The 15,141-nt window shown below is 40.2% G+C and overlaps 1 protein-coding gene across 3 annotated transcripts; it reads right to left on the minus strand.

The window, feature by feature from the left end:
• Window positions 1-893: 893 nt before the first annotated feature.
• LOC137282284 (uncharacterized) lies at window positions 894-13,641 on the minus strand. 3 transcript variants are annotated; one of them, XM_067814018.1, is made up of 12 exons: window positions 13,261-13,641; window positions 12,133-12,230; window positions 11,765-11,894; window positions 10,803-10,873; window positions 10,580-10,673; window positions 9,316-10,422; window positions 7,630-7,670; window positions 7,292-7,346; window positions 6,988-7,073; window positions 6,614-6,671; window positions 5,623-5,676; window positions 894-3,355 (listed from the first exon to the last, which is right to left on the minus strand). In XM_067814018.1, the coding sequence occupies exons 2-12, from the start codon at window positions 12,184-12,186 to the stop codon at window positions 2,676-2,678; spliced, it is 2,430 nt and encodes an 809-aa protein (XP_067670119.1). In that variant the 5' UTR covers window positions 12,187-12,230; window positions 13,261-13,641; the 3' UTR covers window positions 894-2,675. The 3 variants fall into 3 exon arrangements, with proteins under 3 accessions (XP_067670119.1, XP_067670120.1, XP_067670118.1); XM_067814019.1 differs by having other exon boundaries at window positions 895-3,355; window positions 13,292-13,641; XM_067814017.1 differs by having other exon boundaries at window positions 895-3,355; window positions 12,341-13,403.
• Between the last annotated feature and the right edge of the window lie 1,500 nt (window positions 13,642-15,141).

Here is a 15,141-nt window from a genome sequence, read left to right on the forward strand (position 1 = left end):
GTAGTGGGTCAGTCTACAGTACACACATACATACATGACGTAGTGGGTCAGTCTACAGTACAAACTTACATACTTGACGTAGTGGATCAGTCTACTGTACACACTTACATACATGATGTACTGGATCAGTCTACAGTACACATACATACATGACGTTGTGGATCCGTCTACAGTACACACTTACATACACGACGTAGTGGATCAGTCTACAGTACACACATACATGACGTAGTGGATCAGTCTACAGCACACACTTACATACACGACGTAGTGGATCAGTCTGCAGTACACACTAACATACACGACGTAGCGGATCAGTCTAAAATACACATTTACATACATGACGTAGTGGATCAGTCTACAGTACACACTTTGTACACGCATTTGTAGTATCCGCTGCCTTGATATTGCCAGCACAATCACAAATTGCCTACAAAATCTCTAACTACCATGTCTACTACACATCAACACATATAAAGTATGAAACAAAATGGAAATAAGCTTGATACATCTGACTTGACAACCAGGACAATATATATATATATATATGTGTGTGTGTGTGTGTGTGTGTGTGTGTGTGTGTGTGTGTGTGTGTGTGTGTGTGTGTGTGTGTGTGTGTGTGTGTGTGTGTGTGTGTGTACCAAAACAACCCTTCATATGTTTCACTTTGTGAACATACTACTAGCTTTTGCCAACGCATATGTGGAAAAGTAGTATGTGTACATACAGATGAAACATTTCCAAGTGAATGAAATAAATTGTCACATTTCCCTAAATTTCTCTTCATCATGATTCCTCCTTGGTTTCATCATTTGCATTTTATCAATCTTGTAAATCCATTACCCCTACTTTTTAATGGTATATGTGATATAATGATGAGAGACAGCGACACGGACAGACAGACAGTGTTTTATTTCGTATTTAAGCTTCAAGACCTATGGTACAAAGTCGGTTTGTTTGCAGCTTGCATAGGGGATGGAAACGGGAGTGACAGTAACATACTGTAAGGAAATACATGTTGGGGAACAGTTTACAATTTGTAATTACACTAACATCTCGACTCATATACAGAGTCGTCTTAATTTTGATGACAGTGTCATTAATTCAACACGGCATGGACTTCATTTTCTACACTGAAAATGGATTGTCTTAAGTTAAGGTTTACCTTGAGATAAAATATATAAATTTAGCTTAACGATGACATCAAAGTTGCTTGTGTTCCAAGGCTTATCCAGATGCAGATTGACTCATATTCAATAAACTTTTGAACACATGAGATACAACATGCAGTGTTACAAATGGTTAACAAGACATAATATTTTCATATTCAAAACTATTAACTTCTTCAGTGCAAACGGAGTGCTTGCGTGAAGCAACCTTATTCATAAAAGTTTCAAGACTGCTACGGGTTAACTGTGTACCTTGATTATTTCTGATCCTAAACTTTGTTGGGACTTAAACTGGAAACTTAAGTTACAAAGAACATATTTTTACAGATAATTTTAGATTTGTAACTAAAGATATTTTTTCAATGCATATAAAATACCTTAAGTCAGTACCAAACACATTTTACACAATGAATATCGGCCATGTTATCATATACATGCAGTAAGAAAATTAGAAAGTCAATGCATACATTTATCATGTAAGTCCACGTGTCGACTCGACATCGCAAAGTAGTTGAATACAAACAGTTCTCAAAAGCGGAATTCTGGGGATAATTTATCCGTTTGGTTGAGCCTTGTAATGTACTGGTTGAGGTGACAGATCTAAGTCTGGGGATAAGAGGTAGGCATTTTATGAGATCGGCTCAAGTCAGACGGACCAAAAATAGAGCCTGGTAATAAAATCGGTGTGAAACATCTCTACATACCTTATTGTTAAAGGCAGACCCAGTGTTTCATAACAGCAAATCTCACGCAATCTTCAATTTTGTGCACACATATAAATGTACATCGAGAGCCATGTTGTAATTAACTCCAAGACATGGCAGAATTGTACATTGGACATTATGTGTGTAGATGAATTGACCAAGAGGAAAAACACAAAACAAACACTCAGTGGGGAATTTAAATTATTTCCAAACACAACATGACTGATTAGAATAAAGAAACGGACAGTTCAGTAAGTAAATTTCTTTCCTCACACGAGAAACATTGCGCGTTTAAACTGGGACATTGTGTGTCCGCGTCAGTCACTTTCATTGTCTATCTGAACTGACATCAACATGTCTAATTTTACAGCTACAAATATTGTATTTCAATCTATAGCCTCCACATGGGTATCTAAAATATCTATTTTACAGAGTGGAAATGAAATATGTCAAGATATTCATGATTTCAAACAACTTTTTACTCAATCATCAACTCAGCTGTTAGTTGTGACATGCCCCAGAAATGTGTGAAAATGCTTCATAAACTGATCAGTTATTACAAAATAATAATCATAAAAATACTCCTGTATGGATGCAAAATGAGAACGGTGGTACACACATGATAACAGTCACATAGATAACCGACATATTTAGGTAACCTTGTTACATTGTTGCACACAACATACAACACATGATCGGGTAACTTCTATGTCCGCTTCCTTCAGTTCTGTTGTACTGAATGTGTCTGAAGTAGACATGCGATAGGTACTAGTTTTACACTGGATCATGTTTATTTTATTTCTTAGACCAGGACTTTACTAATGAGTGGTTTCTTGGTGTCAGACATGTGGATCTCCTCCCCACTGACTACCTTCATGTTTACTGTGTAGTGACTTGTTGGACAGACACTAAACACTGGGAGAAGATCCTGCATGAACTTCACATCAACCTTCCCTAAAACAACAGACCTGCCTACGTCAATAAATCCTATTCTACCCCTCCAGACATCCAACACAACGCTATAGTTGAGGGCAGCTTGTGTGCCGGGTGTGCCAGACATTGTGTTTCTATGACACTTCCCCTGCTTCCCTGCTAGATACAACCTGGAACAGAGACGCCCCCGGTGTGTGTCACAGCATCCTACACCCACACACCAGGAGCGGCGATGCTGAGAAAAATATAACTCAGTGTCCACCTGGCTTTTCTTCCCTACCCCCACCTCTAGAACAGGCAACCACCCTCCATCCACCACACTCACCCTGGTGTGGGCCTCCCAGTATCTTGTTGTGGGTAGGACAGGGGTGACAGCAGAGGGGGATGGGGGAAGGGGGATGGGAGTGGAGTTACATGTGCCGTACAATCTCCGTAGTCTGCCACTGTTCCTGTGTTGTGTGTCGGGCCGCGAATTGACCAGCTCACCGTCTGTAGTAACATGGCACATGTCTGTGTTGGCTCGACCAGCGTCCAGTTGGAGCTTAGGACCTGCAAATATAGATTTGTTATTTTATTGAGTTTAGCAACTGTATTTCATGCAAGATATCATTATATTGTTTGCCTCGTTTCCCGTGACTCCAAAACAGCCACTAAATGATTGACTGCCATTTTCGTCTATCTGTAAACACAACGACACTCGTGCGCTGGATAGTAATAATAATAATAAAGTTTTACTATCAACATGGGTATTAAAACTGTTTCTCATATATTTCTACATGCACTGGTAAACAAATAAACCACGGTGTAAATACGTCTTTCACCCAAGTGTGTTTGACCTACAAATGTAGTCTGTTGTGACGGCTGCCAGAATTAGACACTACTGATGCCTAAATATGCAAATATTGTTCAACATCATTTCACAATAAATCCATCACAATAGATATTCTAAAGTCATGTCACATAAAATAGTAAAGATTGAGACATGTAGTACTGCTGTTTGGCGATATTTTTACTTTTATGTGTTCAACAGACAGAACGTGAACCGGTAATTTCTACGTCAGCTTCAATGACACACAGTTTCGTGACGCTGCCTGTGTGGGGCGGTTAATTGTCCGGTCTAGTCTGTTGATCGAGATACGTCTTTGTGAATGATATGGACTATAAACAATTTGATTTAATAAATACCCTAATACAATCACTCACTGTGCACAGCATAACCATCATCAATACAATATACAGTGAAATCTGTATAATCCGACACAAATGAAAAACTGTTGGATTATACAGAGCTTGAATTCTTTCCAAATAGTACCATACATTGTAATTGGCTTATATCACGAAATTAATGCTTAATATTTTAGTGGTATATATAAGGAGAAAACAACAAATTCTATATTCTCATGCACATGTATATCATTGAATTTATTGATGCGAGCCACATAATTAGCACTATGGCTAGGTGAGAAATGCGAGCCAGGTAATTAACACTATGGCTTGGTGAGAGATGCGAACCAGGTAATTAGCATTATGGCAAGGTGGGAGATGCGAACCAGGTAATTAACACTATGGCTAGGTGAGAGATGTGAGCCAGGTAATTAACACTATGGCTTGGTGAGAGCTGCTTCTCTTCTTCAGATTGTTCACAAACTCTGTCACTTCAACCGACCTTGATGGTTATGTGGTTGGCCAAGTTTTGTAAAAACGTTGTGCTTTGTGTTAACAGTCGCAGATCATCCCGAAACATGGTGTCGACAGAGCCAGTGGACAGTCTCATTCCACCATCTAGCATTCACACTGAACAGGTAGTTGTTGTGAACAAGATACTGGCCGCCACTGATGTTGTCTATGAACCTGATTTCTACAGTTGCATTCCCCATTGTGATGAAATTATTTGACTAAAGTTTGCCACATATACTGGTAATACCTCCTCAGTGGCAGATCAAGTTAAAGATCAAGGTAATCTCACCAACTGAGCAATTTCTTGAATCCTCAAAAAAAGAATCACTTAATACCATATGGACGCATCTCACTTTAATACAAATAACATTTTGGAGCAGCATGGACTTAGTGCTGTCAAAACACTAACCCTAGTCTCTGCTATGTGACAGACCTGTTTTTTTACAGAATCTGTCTAAGTGAGAGGACACCCATTGACCACTCAGCTTTTAAATAACGAAGATATAGACGTTCAGTTGGCCACTGACAGGTTGTTTGGCTAATTTCGCCCAATATGGAACGGTATGTCATATTTTACAGATTGATGATGTCATTGGCACTAGAAAGTGATGTCGGAAATCAGAATGTACAGAAATGATGATAATGTGGCAGAACGCTGCCCCCCAAATTATGTTGCAACTCACAGATTGGGGGACAATTCAGTTGTCGGATTATACAAAGTCCACTGTATATAAAACAAACGTTTAATCTTTTTCTTATACTGAAACAGTCTGTCATCGAGCCTGTCTCTCCGAACCCATCAGTCGCCTTTAACGACAAGCATAGGGCACTGAGGAGCAGCCTTGTGACACCCAACCTGTTATTGGCCTTCATTCAGTGAGTAACCAGTCAGCGATGCACCAAAATATTTAAGTGATATTTCTGATTAGGATATAAAACATGTCACATCGGATATATCAGGGCTTTGTTTGACTACGTTATTTATCATCATGAAAAAAACGAAAGATATTATGTCTGATGTTGGATTTAGCAAAGTGCACGAAAAGCGCCATTAATGAAGTTTGTTTTCGAGCAACGCTTGAGTCTGCATCAGAGGTCTGTATTTCACAGCAAACCCATGATTATTAGAATTTACTTACAGATGGTGAATTTGACACTGCGGTCCTCTGTTATGTTGTGCAATGTGGCATAGCCTGTAAACCAGAGTTACAACATCACAATGGCACATCTGTTTCTGAACATTGATAAGATATAAAGTAAATGCAACATGATACCCCGTCTATGGATTGTGGTTAAAAAGCCTTTACATGATGTAATTCATACCACTGGGGGTCGGGGTGATGTGGGTATGCCAAAAGTTGATGTAAGTCGCCAGTGAGTAAGTCAGTGAGTTTAGTTTTGCGCCGCACTCAGAAATATTACAGCTATATGGCAGCGGTCTGTAAATAATCGCGTCTGGGTCAGACAATCCATGACCAGTGATCAGCAGAATGAGCATCGATCTGTGCAGTTGGGAACCGATGCAATGTGTCGACCAAGTCAGCGAGGCTGACCACCCGATCCCGTTAGTCGCCTCTTACGACAAGCATGGTCGCCTTTTATGGGAAGTCTGGGTTGCTCAAGGCCTATTCTACCCCGGACTTTCACGGGTTGCAAGTCTTTAGAGATACTTGTTGTACTATAAACAACGGTGTGATACACAGGCTGAAATCGTCAGCTTAAATTAACTAACCACTTCAACCACAAAGCTGTAGAAAGCGCAGTTTTCCTTTCAAGATGATTTACATTTCATAGTCTTGGAACATCAAGAGTCCTTGTCTTTATTTCGTGAAAAACCCTAATATAAGAAGCAGACATTACATTTCGTCATGAATTTGAGGGATTTTCAGGTCTAAATATTGTTGAATATCTTGTTCTATTACGGGAATTCATATGAAATGTAAAACGTTATCGTCAGCAAATGTCTCGACTTTCTTCTGAAAAGGAGATTTCATTGGGTCGTCAAGACACAACATCAGAGAAACATTAAGAACAGCTTGATGAAGATCAATGAGGGTACCTGTTGCTAGCTAACAGGGAAAGCATGTCACGCCTTACTGGTAGAACGAAAATACATCAGAGTGCACATACCTTTCAAGGCAATACCACGTAGAATTGCCTCACAAGGGTTGCATGCTCCGACTATGAGCTGAAAGTTATAGATATTGCTACATAAATACACGAAAACTGTCTCTATGTAACAACATTCACTTGATATTCTTCCATGTCATGTAGTTTATATTCAGAGGATGCATATTCATGCATTACTGAAAGTGTTAGCTAGTTTATCCAGGTCAATGCCTAGGTGAGACTGGAAGTGTTCATCTAAATACCATCATGTTACAAGAACATGCACTCAATTTAATTGGTGGAATGAACCCACGATCCACGGAAAAGTCCCTTGAAGCAAGAAGTGCATACTGAAGACCTGTTATCCAGAATTTACGCAGGAATGTTGGACGTACTTTTGTGACAATGTTATACACTTCCTCTGGTGTCAGCTGTTCACGTTCCTGTGATCTCGCCATTCTGCTATCTAGTCCTTTGAGTTCTGTTCACAGACAAAATTATTCACATTGCCTTTGATATGAAGACGTTTACAGAAGAATACCTGAATAGAACGCAACATTAAGTCGATAGAAAACACTTACATTTTCCTTGTTACGATTTAAGCACTGGGTTATTATATACTATTATATGTAAGTCTGAAATTTGCTTTTGTTCTTTGCTATGTATTTTCCCATCATGCATCATGGTGTGGCTATGTACCTGGGATGCAGCGACGTATGGTCTGATGAAGCTGCTGACACCTCTTTTCATGCATCTGAAACATCAACACTTGTATCAAACAGATCACTTGTGGGGCACAATATGTGTGTGTCTACATACATGTATCTTTTCATCCACCAACCATAAACACACACACACACATACACACACGCGCGCACACACACAATCATCACCCCACACTCCCATCCCACTCTATTTGCACGCGCACAAGCATACATGCATACATACATAAACACACACAAACGTGCACGCACACATCCTTTTAAAAATATGTTCGTAATTTTGGAGACTACATGTAGTGTGTGATGACATCATACCATGATTGTTTCTTGTTCTGTCCTTATCACCGTCATCAGCTCTGAAATAGAATACAGACCAGGCCAATTTGAAACGCATTTAATAATTGTCTCTTTTCAGCTTATATTCAAATGAGATCAGATGAAAGTATTATAATTCTTTGCATGCTTGGAACATTGATAAAGCTGATTAGGAAGTATTCTGATTTCTGTTATGCTATTTAAAGGTCACATGCAACGTAAAACACCGCTTTGCAGATTCTGGTACCTTTCGGTATGCACTTACCGAAACAAATCATCAAAATGCCATTTCAACCTTTAAAGTTGAGAAAAACGCGATGAAAAAAAGCCCGAGAAATAGAAGTTCAAACGTTTCACTAAATTTCCCCCAGCGCTGCGGGAAAAACTTGTTTCAACAGCTGTGCTGCGCTGCGCCCACAACGCATGCGCAGTGAGTAGGTTCGCGGAGCTTGAAACAGCATGCATACCCAGAGTATGAGGTCGTGAGCAGTGTGTTATCTTGGTTGTGTATACAAACAAGTAAATGATCAACTCGCTAAGTCAAAAAACTTGTTGATTGTGGTAAGCAGTCTCTGTCACAGAGAAAGTTCAATGTCTGGTTTATTCACACCTATATGTCTGCCTGTCTGTCTGCTAAAGACAACATGTCTGCCGTACACAGCTTCAATCACTGACCACATGCAATTTGAACATAACACCTATCGGACTCTACGACATAAAGAAAATAAATTGATATATGACTCGTGCACCCGAGTCCCGTCTCTGCCACATTATGTAATTAGGCAGGTGTGGGACACATGACATGTTTTTTATGTCTGTGGTTTGCAAACAAACTACATTCATTTTTTTCGGATGACTGGATGTGACGGAAACTGGTGCAAACTCTTGTCAGTTTCAAGTCCTGCTTTGTACTTGGACGAATGACAGATTCCAGCCACGCAGTAGTTTACCCTCTCTACTGCGATGATTTTTTATTGGATCGGGCGCAAATTCAGAGAATATGTATTTTCAAAACCTAACATCTCTATATACATTCTTCAAGGATAGCATATGATTTTGTTTGACAAGTATATATGAATCCATACTGTACACAAACAAGAAGTTGTTATCCATAAAGAATCTTACTTTCTTTTGACTCGCTATACTCGCTATAACTGGGTTCGGTCTCCCGAGGGCTTCGTTTCGGGGGAAGTAAGCCCAAGTACACAATATTGCACTTTTTTGAATCGCGATTGTACTCTTATAATTTTGTTTATTTGATTTTTAAAAGCAGCAATGTATATTATATCTCATGAGTAAGTGATAAATATGTTTTAATTATGTTTGATTTTTTGCTTGCATGTGACCTTTAAATGAATGAATCATAAGAACAAATTGTCAGTTCTATTAGTCAAACGCTTCACTGATCCAATCCTCATGAGTATTATGTAAATGTAATAGAATACAGACTTGACCAATGTAAAACGTAATCCATAACTGATTGCCACTTTTCAAGTAATGTTCACAATGATTATTAAACCGGTTGAAAGTATCGTATTCCTTTGCATGTGTGGAACATTAATATAGCTGATTAACAAGCAGTGTGTTTTAAGTAAGACTGCTCAAATGGGAGGAATCACAAAAGGCAAGGTTCAGTTAGTCAAGCGAGAGACTCTGGTCCATTCCTCGTTTTGATTATGTATTTACCTTGTGAGGTAGGTTGATAATCTGGCATATAATATTTGGTTAGACTTGAGGCGAGGGTACCAAATGTGGCGATGAGTTCCTCCAGAGCTCTCTGGCCTTGAGAGGAAAGGATGATTCTCGTGTCTTGTGTGTTATCTTCTGGAAGCATCCACTCCAGATTTTCATTACATTTTATCTGCAGTACATCTGTGAGAGTAATGAGTTCCTCTCGTCTTGTAGATTCAAGTGTTCTCTGGGTGTAGTCTATCGCTGATACTATTGACGTATGAACGTCATGTAAGGAGTCAAGTTTCTCTTGAACCATTTCCTTTGGGGCTTGGAGACTCATTTGAATTTCCCGCATGAGTTGTCTCTGTCGATGAAGAAACTTTGCAGCAACAACTTTACAAACTTTAGTAACACCTTGCTCCAGTCTTTCCTGTGTCGCTACCAGTCGTCTTTGGTGACCCCTGACAGTTTTCACGCTGTTACCGACATATTTCAGTTTATCTTGTTGTTTTCTCACTTGCTCCTCCAGCTGACCCTTCGCTACGTCATATGCTTGATTCAGGTCTTCCTTCTGGTGCTTGTTGTGGGCCCCATGCACACATATAAGACAGACGGCCTTCTTACACGTGTGGTCATACAGCTGCAGCTTGTTCCCAGAGTGGTCTCTACAATTAGGTTCATTCATCCACTGCTTCACTGGGACGTTCTCTGCCTGGTTGATCGTAGTTACTCTGTGATTTCGATTCCGTTTCGGCGTGTCGTGGTGTTTATGGCACTCAGAGCAGAGCTTGTCATCACATTGGTGACAGTAAACCACAGCCTTTGCATCATGATCTTCATCGATGTAGCTGCATTTCATCTCACCATCAACGTTGACTTTATATGCAGCTTCATTGCGTCTGACATGATCTATTGTTGTCTGCTTCACGGTGAACTGACGGCCACAGGAAGGACAGTGTAAGCACTTCCTTTTCGTCTGTGTAGCTTGGTGATCAAGGCATGGCTTGCAGGCAGAATGAAGGCATGGCTTGCAGGCAGAATGAAGGCATGACAGAAGGCGAAGCTGTCTCTCATCACAGCAGGACACGACCGAAAACTGGCACATTGTCTCAGTGGAACCTAAAACCGTGCAAATGACACGAACCGTAGTTAGACACATATACTCACACAGTTTTGTAATTCCTTTTATTGTCTGGCAGGCAGGTTTGCGTGGTGGTGTTTGGTTTCCTGCCACACTACATATATAAATGACCGATTATTGGTCTGCCTACTGTACCTGCATGTTGGACTTGCTCTGTATTGTCCACCCTGTCTGGTGACCTTGGAACACCCACTAGAGCATCAAATGCCTCCTGTTCTTCCCTCAGTGCCTGAAACGACAGATATCGCTGCATATCATTTGGCCTTGTTTTATTATGTTGTGCATGTACTGGTTCCTTTTTTATTTCATACGTTGTCCAGATTACGACCTACAGTACATTAAATTATCATCTACCCACCTTCTCCACTTTGTCACATTTTGCATGAGACAGCTGCAACTCACGGTTTAACTTTGACAATGCTGTCTTCACTGAAACGACAAAAATGCGAAGATGTACTTGTGCTGTTGCATCATTTATTTGTGTATCTGTCCACTGAGTTGAATGGATAATAATAATAAAAAAAAATGCGAAGATTGAGCCAGATAGCAGTTTGTCGTCTTCTAGATATTTGGGATCATCTTTTGCAAATAGCTTCTTTTCTTTACCGAAATATTACAACCTGTAATATTGGGGATATCACCACTGACACTGACAATAGGAACTATATCTAAATGGCAAATAAAAAGTATGTTTTATTATTATTAGTAGTAGTATTTACTACGTTGTATTGACGACAATAAGTAAATGATGACATCATAATAAAGATGATCTCATTATCAACATAGGAACAATTAGGCTTGACATCGACATCGATGTATATTTTTGCCAACACATTCCCAGGAAGACAAATCTATATTCACAAGCACCAAGTTAGTTTGACTGTCGTGTGGGCTATCCCCCAATTCACGTACCCTAACGATCCCCAGAAGATCAGGTTAAAAATAGATGACGTGGTGATATACCCGATATGTCGCTAATGTGTTTTTGCCAGTGGTGAAACCCAGACAAAATCGTATTTTTTCAGTACACACGTAACACCATCTGGGCGCGGGCCGTTCCTGGTGTTGCCTGGCTGCGTCCATCCTGCCCCTCTATCGCTCCCACAATTCGCGATTGTGTCTGGTCATGTCTGCGATACGTGGTTGCATTTTACGATGTGTGGGTTTCTCTACGGGATTTTGTGTGCACATGCTTCTATTGTTGCCTTCAGATGCAATACTTTGACAAGGTCAATATACATGTCAAGTACACCCAGGACAAGAGTTACCACATTTGTTTGTTAGTAATATATATTTTGTAATAAATAAGTATCAACTTACGTGTTTCAATTTCCTCGTCCTTCTTTGCTATCTCTGATATGTGTTCATCATTTTCATTCTTCATTCTTTCCTCCAGTTCAGCATGATCAACGTTGTTTTGTTCAAGTTGTTGTTCAAGTCCTTCTATCGTCTGAAAACAAAAGTGAGGGCCTAGAAGACAAGTAAATACCGACTCCTTGTAAACAGACCACAGGATATTTCTTCCGATTGCACGTCTTATATAACATTCAAAGTTATTGACAGCATGGTTTGTGTTCACTCCCTTTGGGAAACACTAAAGGTGTGTTATCAGTTGCCAACTATTCCCAAGACAAAGGGCATTTAGGCCTTATAAGAATACATAATTGCCATCTATCATCACAACTTACAGATTTCAAGTCAGGTATTTCTCCATCTTTTTTAGCAAGTTCTTTCTTGTACATAGCTTCCAGTTTGCTCTTGTTAACAAAGACGAGGTCTGTGTTACCTGAAATTTAAAACAGTTTCCTGTTAAAGAAAGTGTAGGGCCCCATATTGACAATCATTCTGTGTTCACAAGGCCGGTTTACATGAGACCACTTTGCAAAAAGTCCAGACCTGAAACTTGTTGGGTCTGTATGGAGCATTTCAGGACGCTGTGTGCTTCAGAGAGTTACGCTGTACAGAATCTTGCTTACAGTGAACAAGTGGTCGACTGAAACAGACAGCCTGAACGACAGAAACAGGTTCTGCTTGAGGGACGACATCTTCAGTCCGTCATTCCATTATCGTAACTTTTGGAAACAAAAGCTTTAGTCAACGAATCGGAATACTGCTTGATACAGACGTTGTGGATGTTATGCGAGGCCCGAGTCATTTGTAATCATTTTGGCGTAAAGTGAAGCGTCACTAAACTAACAATCTACAGCCATCATTTCAGGACGGATGAAGCACTGTCCCTCGTTCCTCGACTATTGCAGGAAGACATGAAGGGCGGATGGTCGACATCATAGTCCTGGAATGTAAAGCACCTGTATAGGCTCATCAGGGAGGGGATGTAGACATTATAATCATGCCAAGCACATCAGCAATGCCGGTCAGTAAAATATAAGGAACAACCTGTCCCAGGAAACATGCTGATCAGCAGTAGAGAGGTACTAGTAATCGCTGGTGGGTCGAGGATCATGTTGTTGCATTTAGGATTTCACCAGCATTCGTTTAGAAGTCAGGTGGCACGACAAAAGACGAGGGGAGATGCTGGTGGGTGACACTGAAGGTGCCCAAATCCTCAAATATATGGACGTATCAGGCAATTGTCGCCAATGTTTTTATTCAAGACAGAACAGTGGTCATTACTACAACTTTTAATTTGCAGACTGACAGACCTAAGGTATCCACTGTATGCATATCAAATGATACATATTTGACCGTGTTTATGTGTTACTTCACTTTATATGCTCACAATTCCTTTTCCTTGCTGCTTAGATGATTAGCAATATTTGTACGTACATCAAGAAACCCAAGGAAGGTTTGCCTACCTGCTTCATTTGATGTATTATCAAAACTTGCCTTGATGAAAGGCTGTGTGGTGTCGAGGACAGCACAGAGTGTCTTGTAACCTTCTACTCCCTTCCTTTTAGCGTTTCCAACAGCATCTCACACGACACCTATCATAGTCTGCCTGTGTGAAGATACATTTCTCAAACAAGACATTCAGCACAGGGTCGACCTGCAGGTTCTCCTTCAGAAATGTATGAGTCTTCTGATTGCCACAAGTTGCATGGAAATTCTTTCTTCCACGTGCACTAGGCTGTTGTGTTTGAGCGTTTGAATCAAACATGGTGTGTTTTGCTTTTCGCTGTTTTTGACAATGTTTCATTTCAGCCAAACTCAAAGGATACTGCGTCAGTTGTTTCACTGCATGATCCAACATGTGCGACTTAATTATATAAGCCCACAAAAACTGATTTCTGCAGGTGTACATATGGAATAAATATGTAAAAGATCAGTCCAGACATGTTCGAGTTACGCAATGTGCCACCCTTCATGTACACAGACAGTCGTATGTTGCTATGAAGTGAACCCCAGATGTAACCTGTGTGGCATATGTAAGGTAGTGTTGCCAAAACGTAAACCGAGTTTTAAAGCTGTATTGGCAATTGCATGTATACATGTTTCTTTAACTGGGGATCCTGGACCAAGCATATATGTGGAGCCTATGAATAACTCTGTACAACATCTTATAGTTCATACGGTATCCTTACACACATTAAAGATTCCAGACCAAAATACTTAAGTCTAGCTTGGGCAAGTAACGAAAATACATAACAACATAATTAGTCAACCTAGTCCCACCTGGTCTATGTTCGACGTTTGCTGCAGGTCCAATCAAATTAATTCCTCCTAAGGACTAAATACTTACCTCAGAATGAGAGACGGTGTTGTCGGTCTGGCCTTCTGGTCCTCTGTACTTTAAAGGACATACCGGAGTTGTATGTACCACAATTTGCCATCACTGGTCTTTTGATAATCTTTTCTTACCTTAGAGGCAGCAAAACGATTAAACACTGATATACCGACATGTGACACGTGCACAAAAAGCACTTATGGAAAATTCTGAGTTTGCCTCTGGACATGCTCCACCGGGTGTGTTTGTCAGACACTTTGCCTCGAGGTCTGCATATATTTCCGTGCTCACTGATTACGTTTATACATCCAGGACACACATATCTGTACCGAGGAAAACCCTGCCCCGGAGCATGGATGTGTTACACGAGTACACCACCACACAGACAGGTGTGTTTAGTTAGATGTTCGAGTTACGCAATGCGTCACCCTTCATGTGCACTTACAGTCGCATGTTGCTATGTATATGTAAGGTAGTGTCTCTCAACAGTAAACCCTACATGTAAGCTCTATGGTATATGTAAGGTAGTGTTTCTCAACAGTAAACCCTACATGTAAGCTCTATGGTACATGTAAGGTAGTGTTTCTCAACAGTAAACCCTACATGTAAGCTCTATGGTATATGTAAGGTAGTGTCTCTCAATAGTAAACCCTACATGTAAGCTCTATGGTATATGTAAGGTAGTGTCTCTCAATAGTAAACCCTACATGTAAGCTCTATGGTATATGTAAGGTAGTGTCTCTCAACGGTAAACTCACTTTAAACGCTGCATTGACAAATGTATGCATACACGTTTCTTTAAGTAAGGGTGCTGGAAAACGTTTGTATGTACAACTGGTATTTCATACGACATCAGAGGGAACAATGCTATTATTTATGAAGATAATTAACGAAAATAACTGAAAAATAATTACTAAGCCGAGTCCCACTGATCTATGTTCGTCCTTTTGCTGCAGGCCCACTCAGTTAAATTTTTCCTCCAGAATGGGGGACGGTCTTTGTTGATCAGAAG

The sequence above is a fragment of the Haliotis asinina genome, chromosome 4 (assembly GCF_037392515.1).
Source record: "Haliotis asinina isolate JCU_RB_2024 chromosome 4, JCU_Hal_asi_v2, whole genome shotgun sequence".
Lineage (NCBI taxonomy): Eukaryota > Metazoa > Mollusca > Gastropoda > Lepetellida > Haliotidae > Haliotis > Haliotis asinina.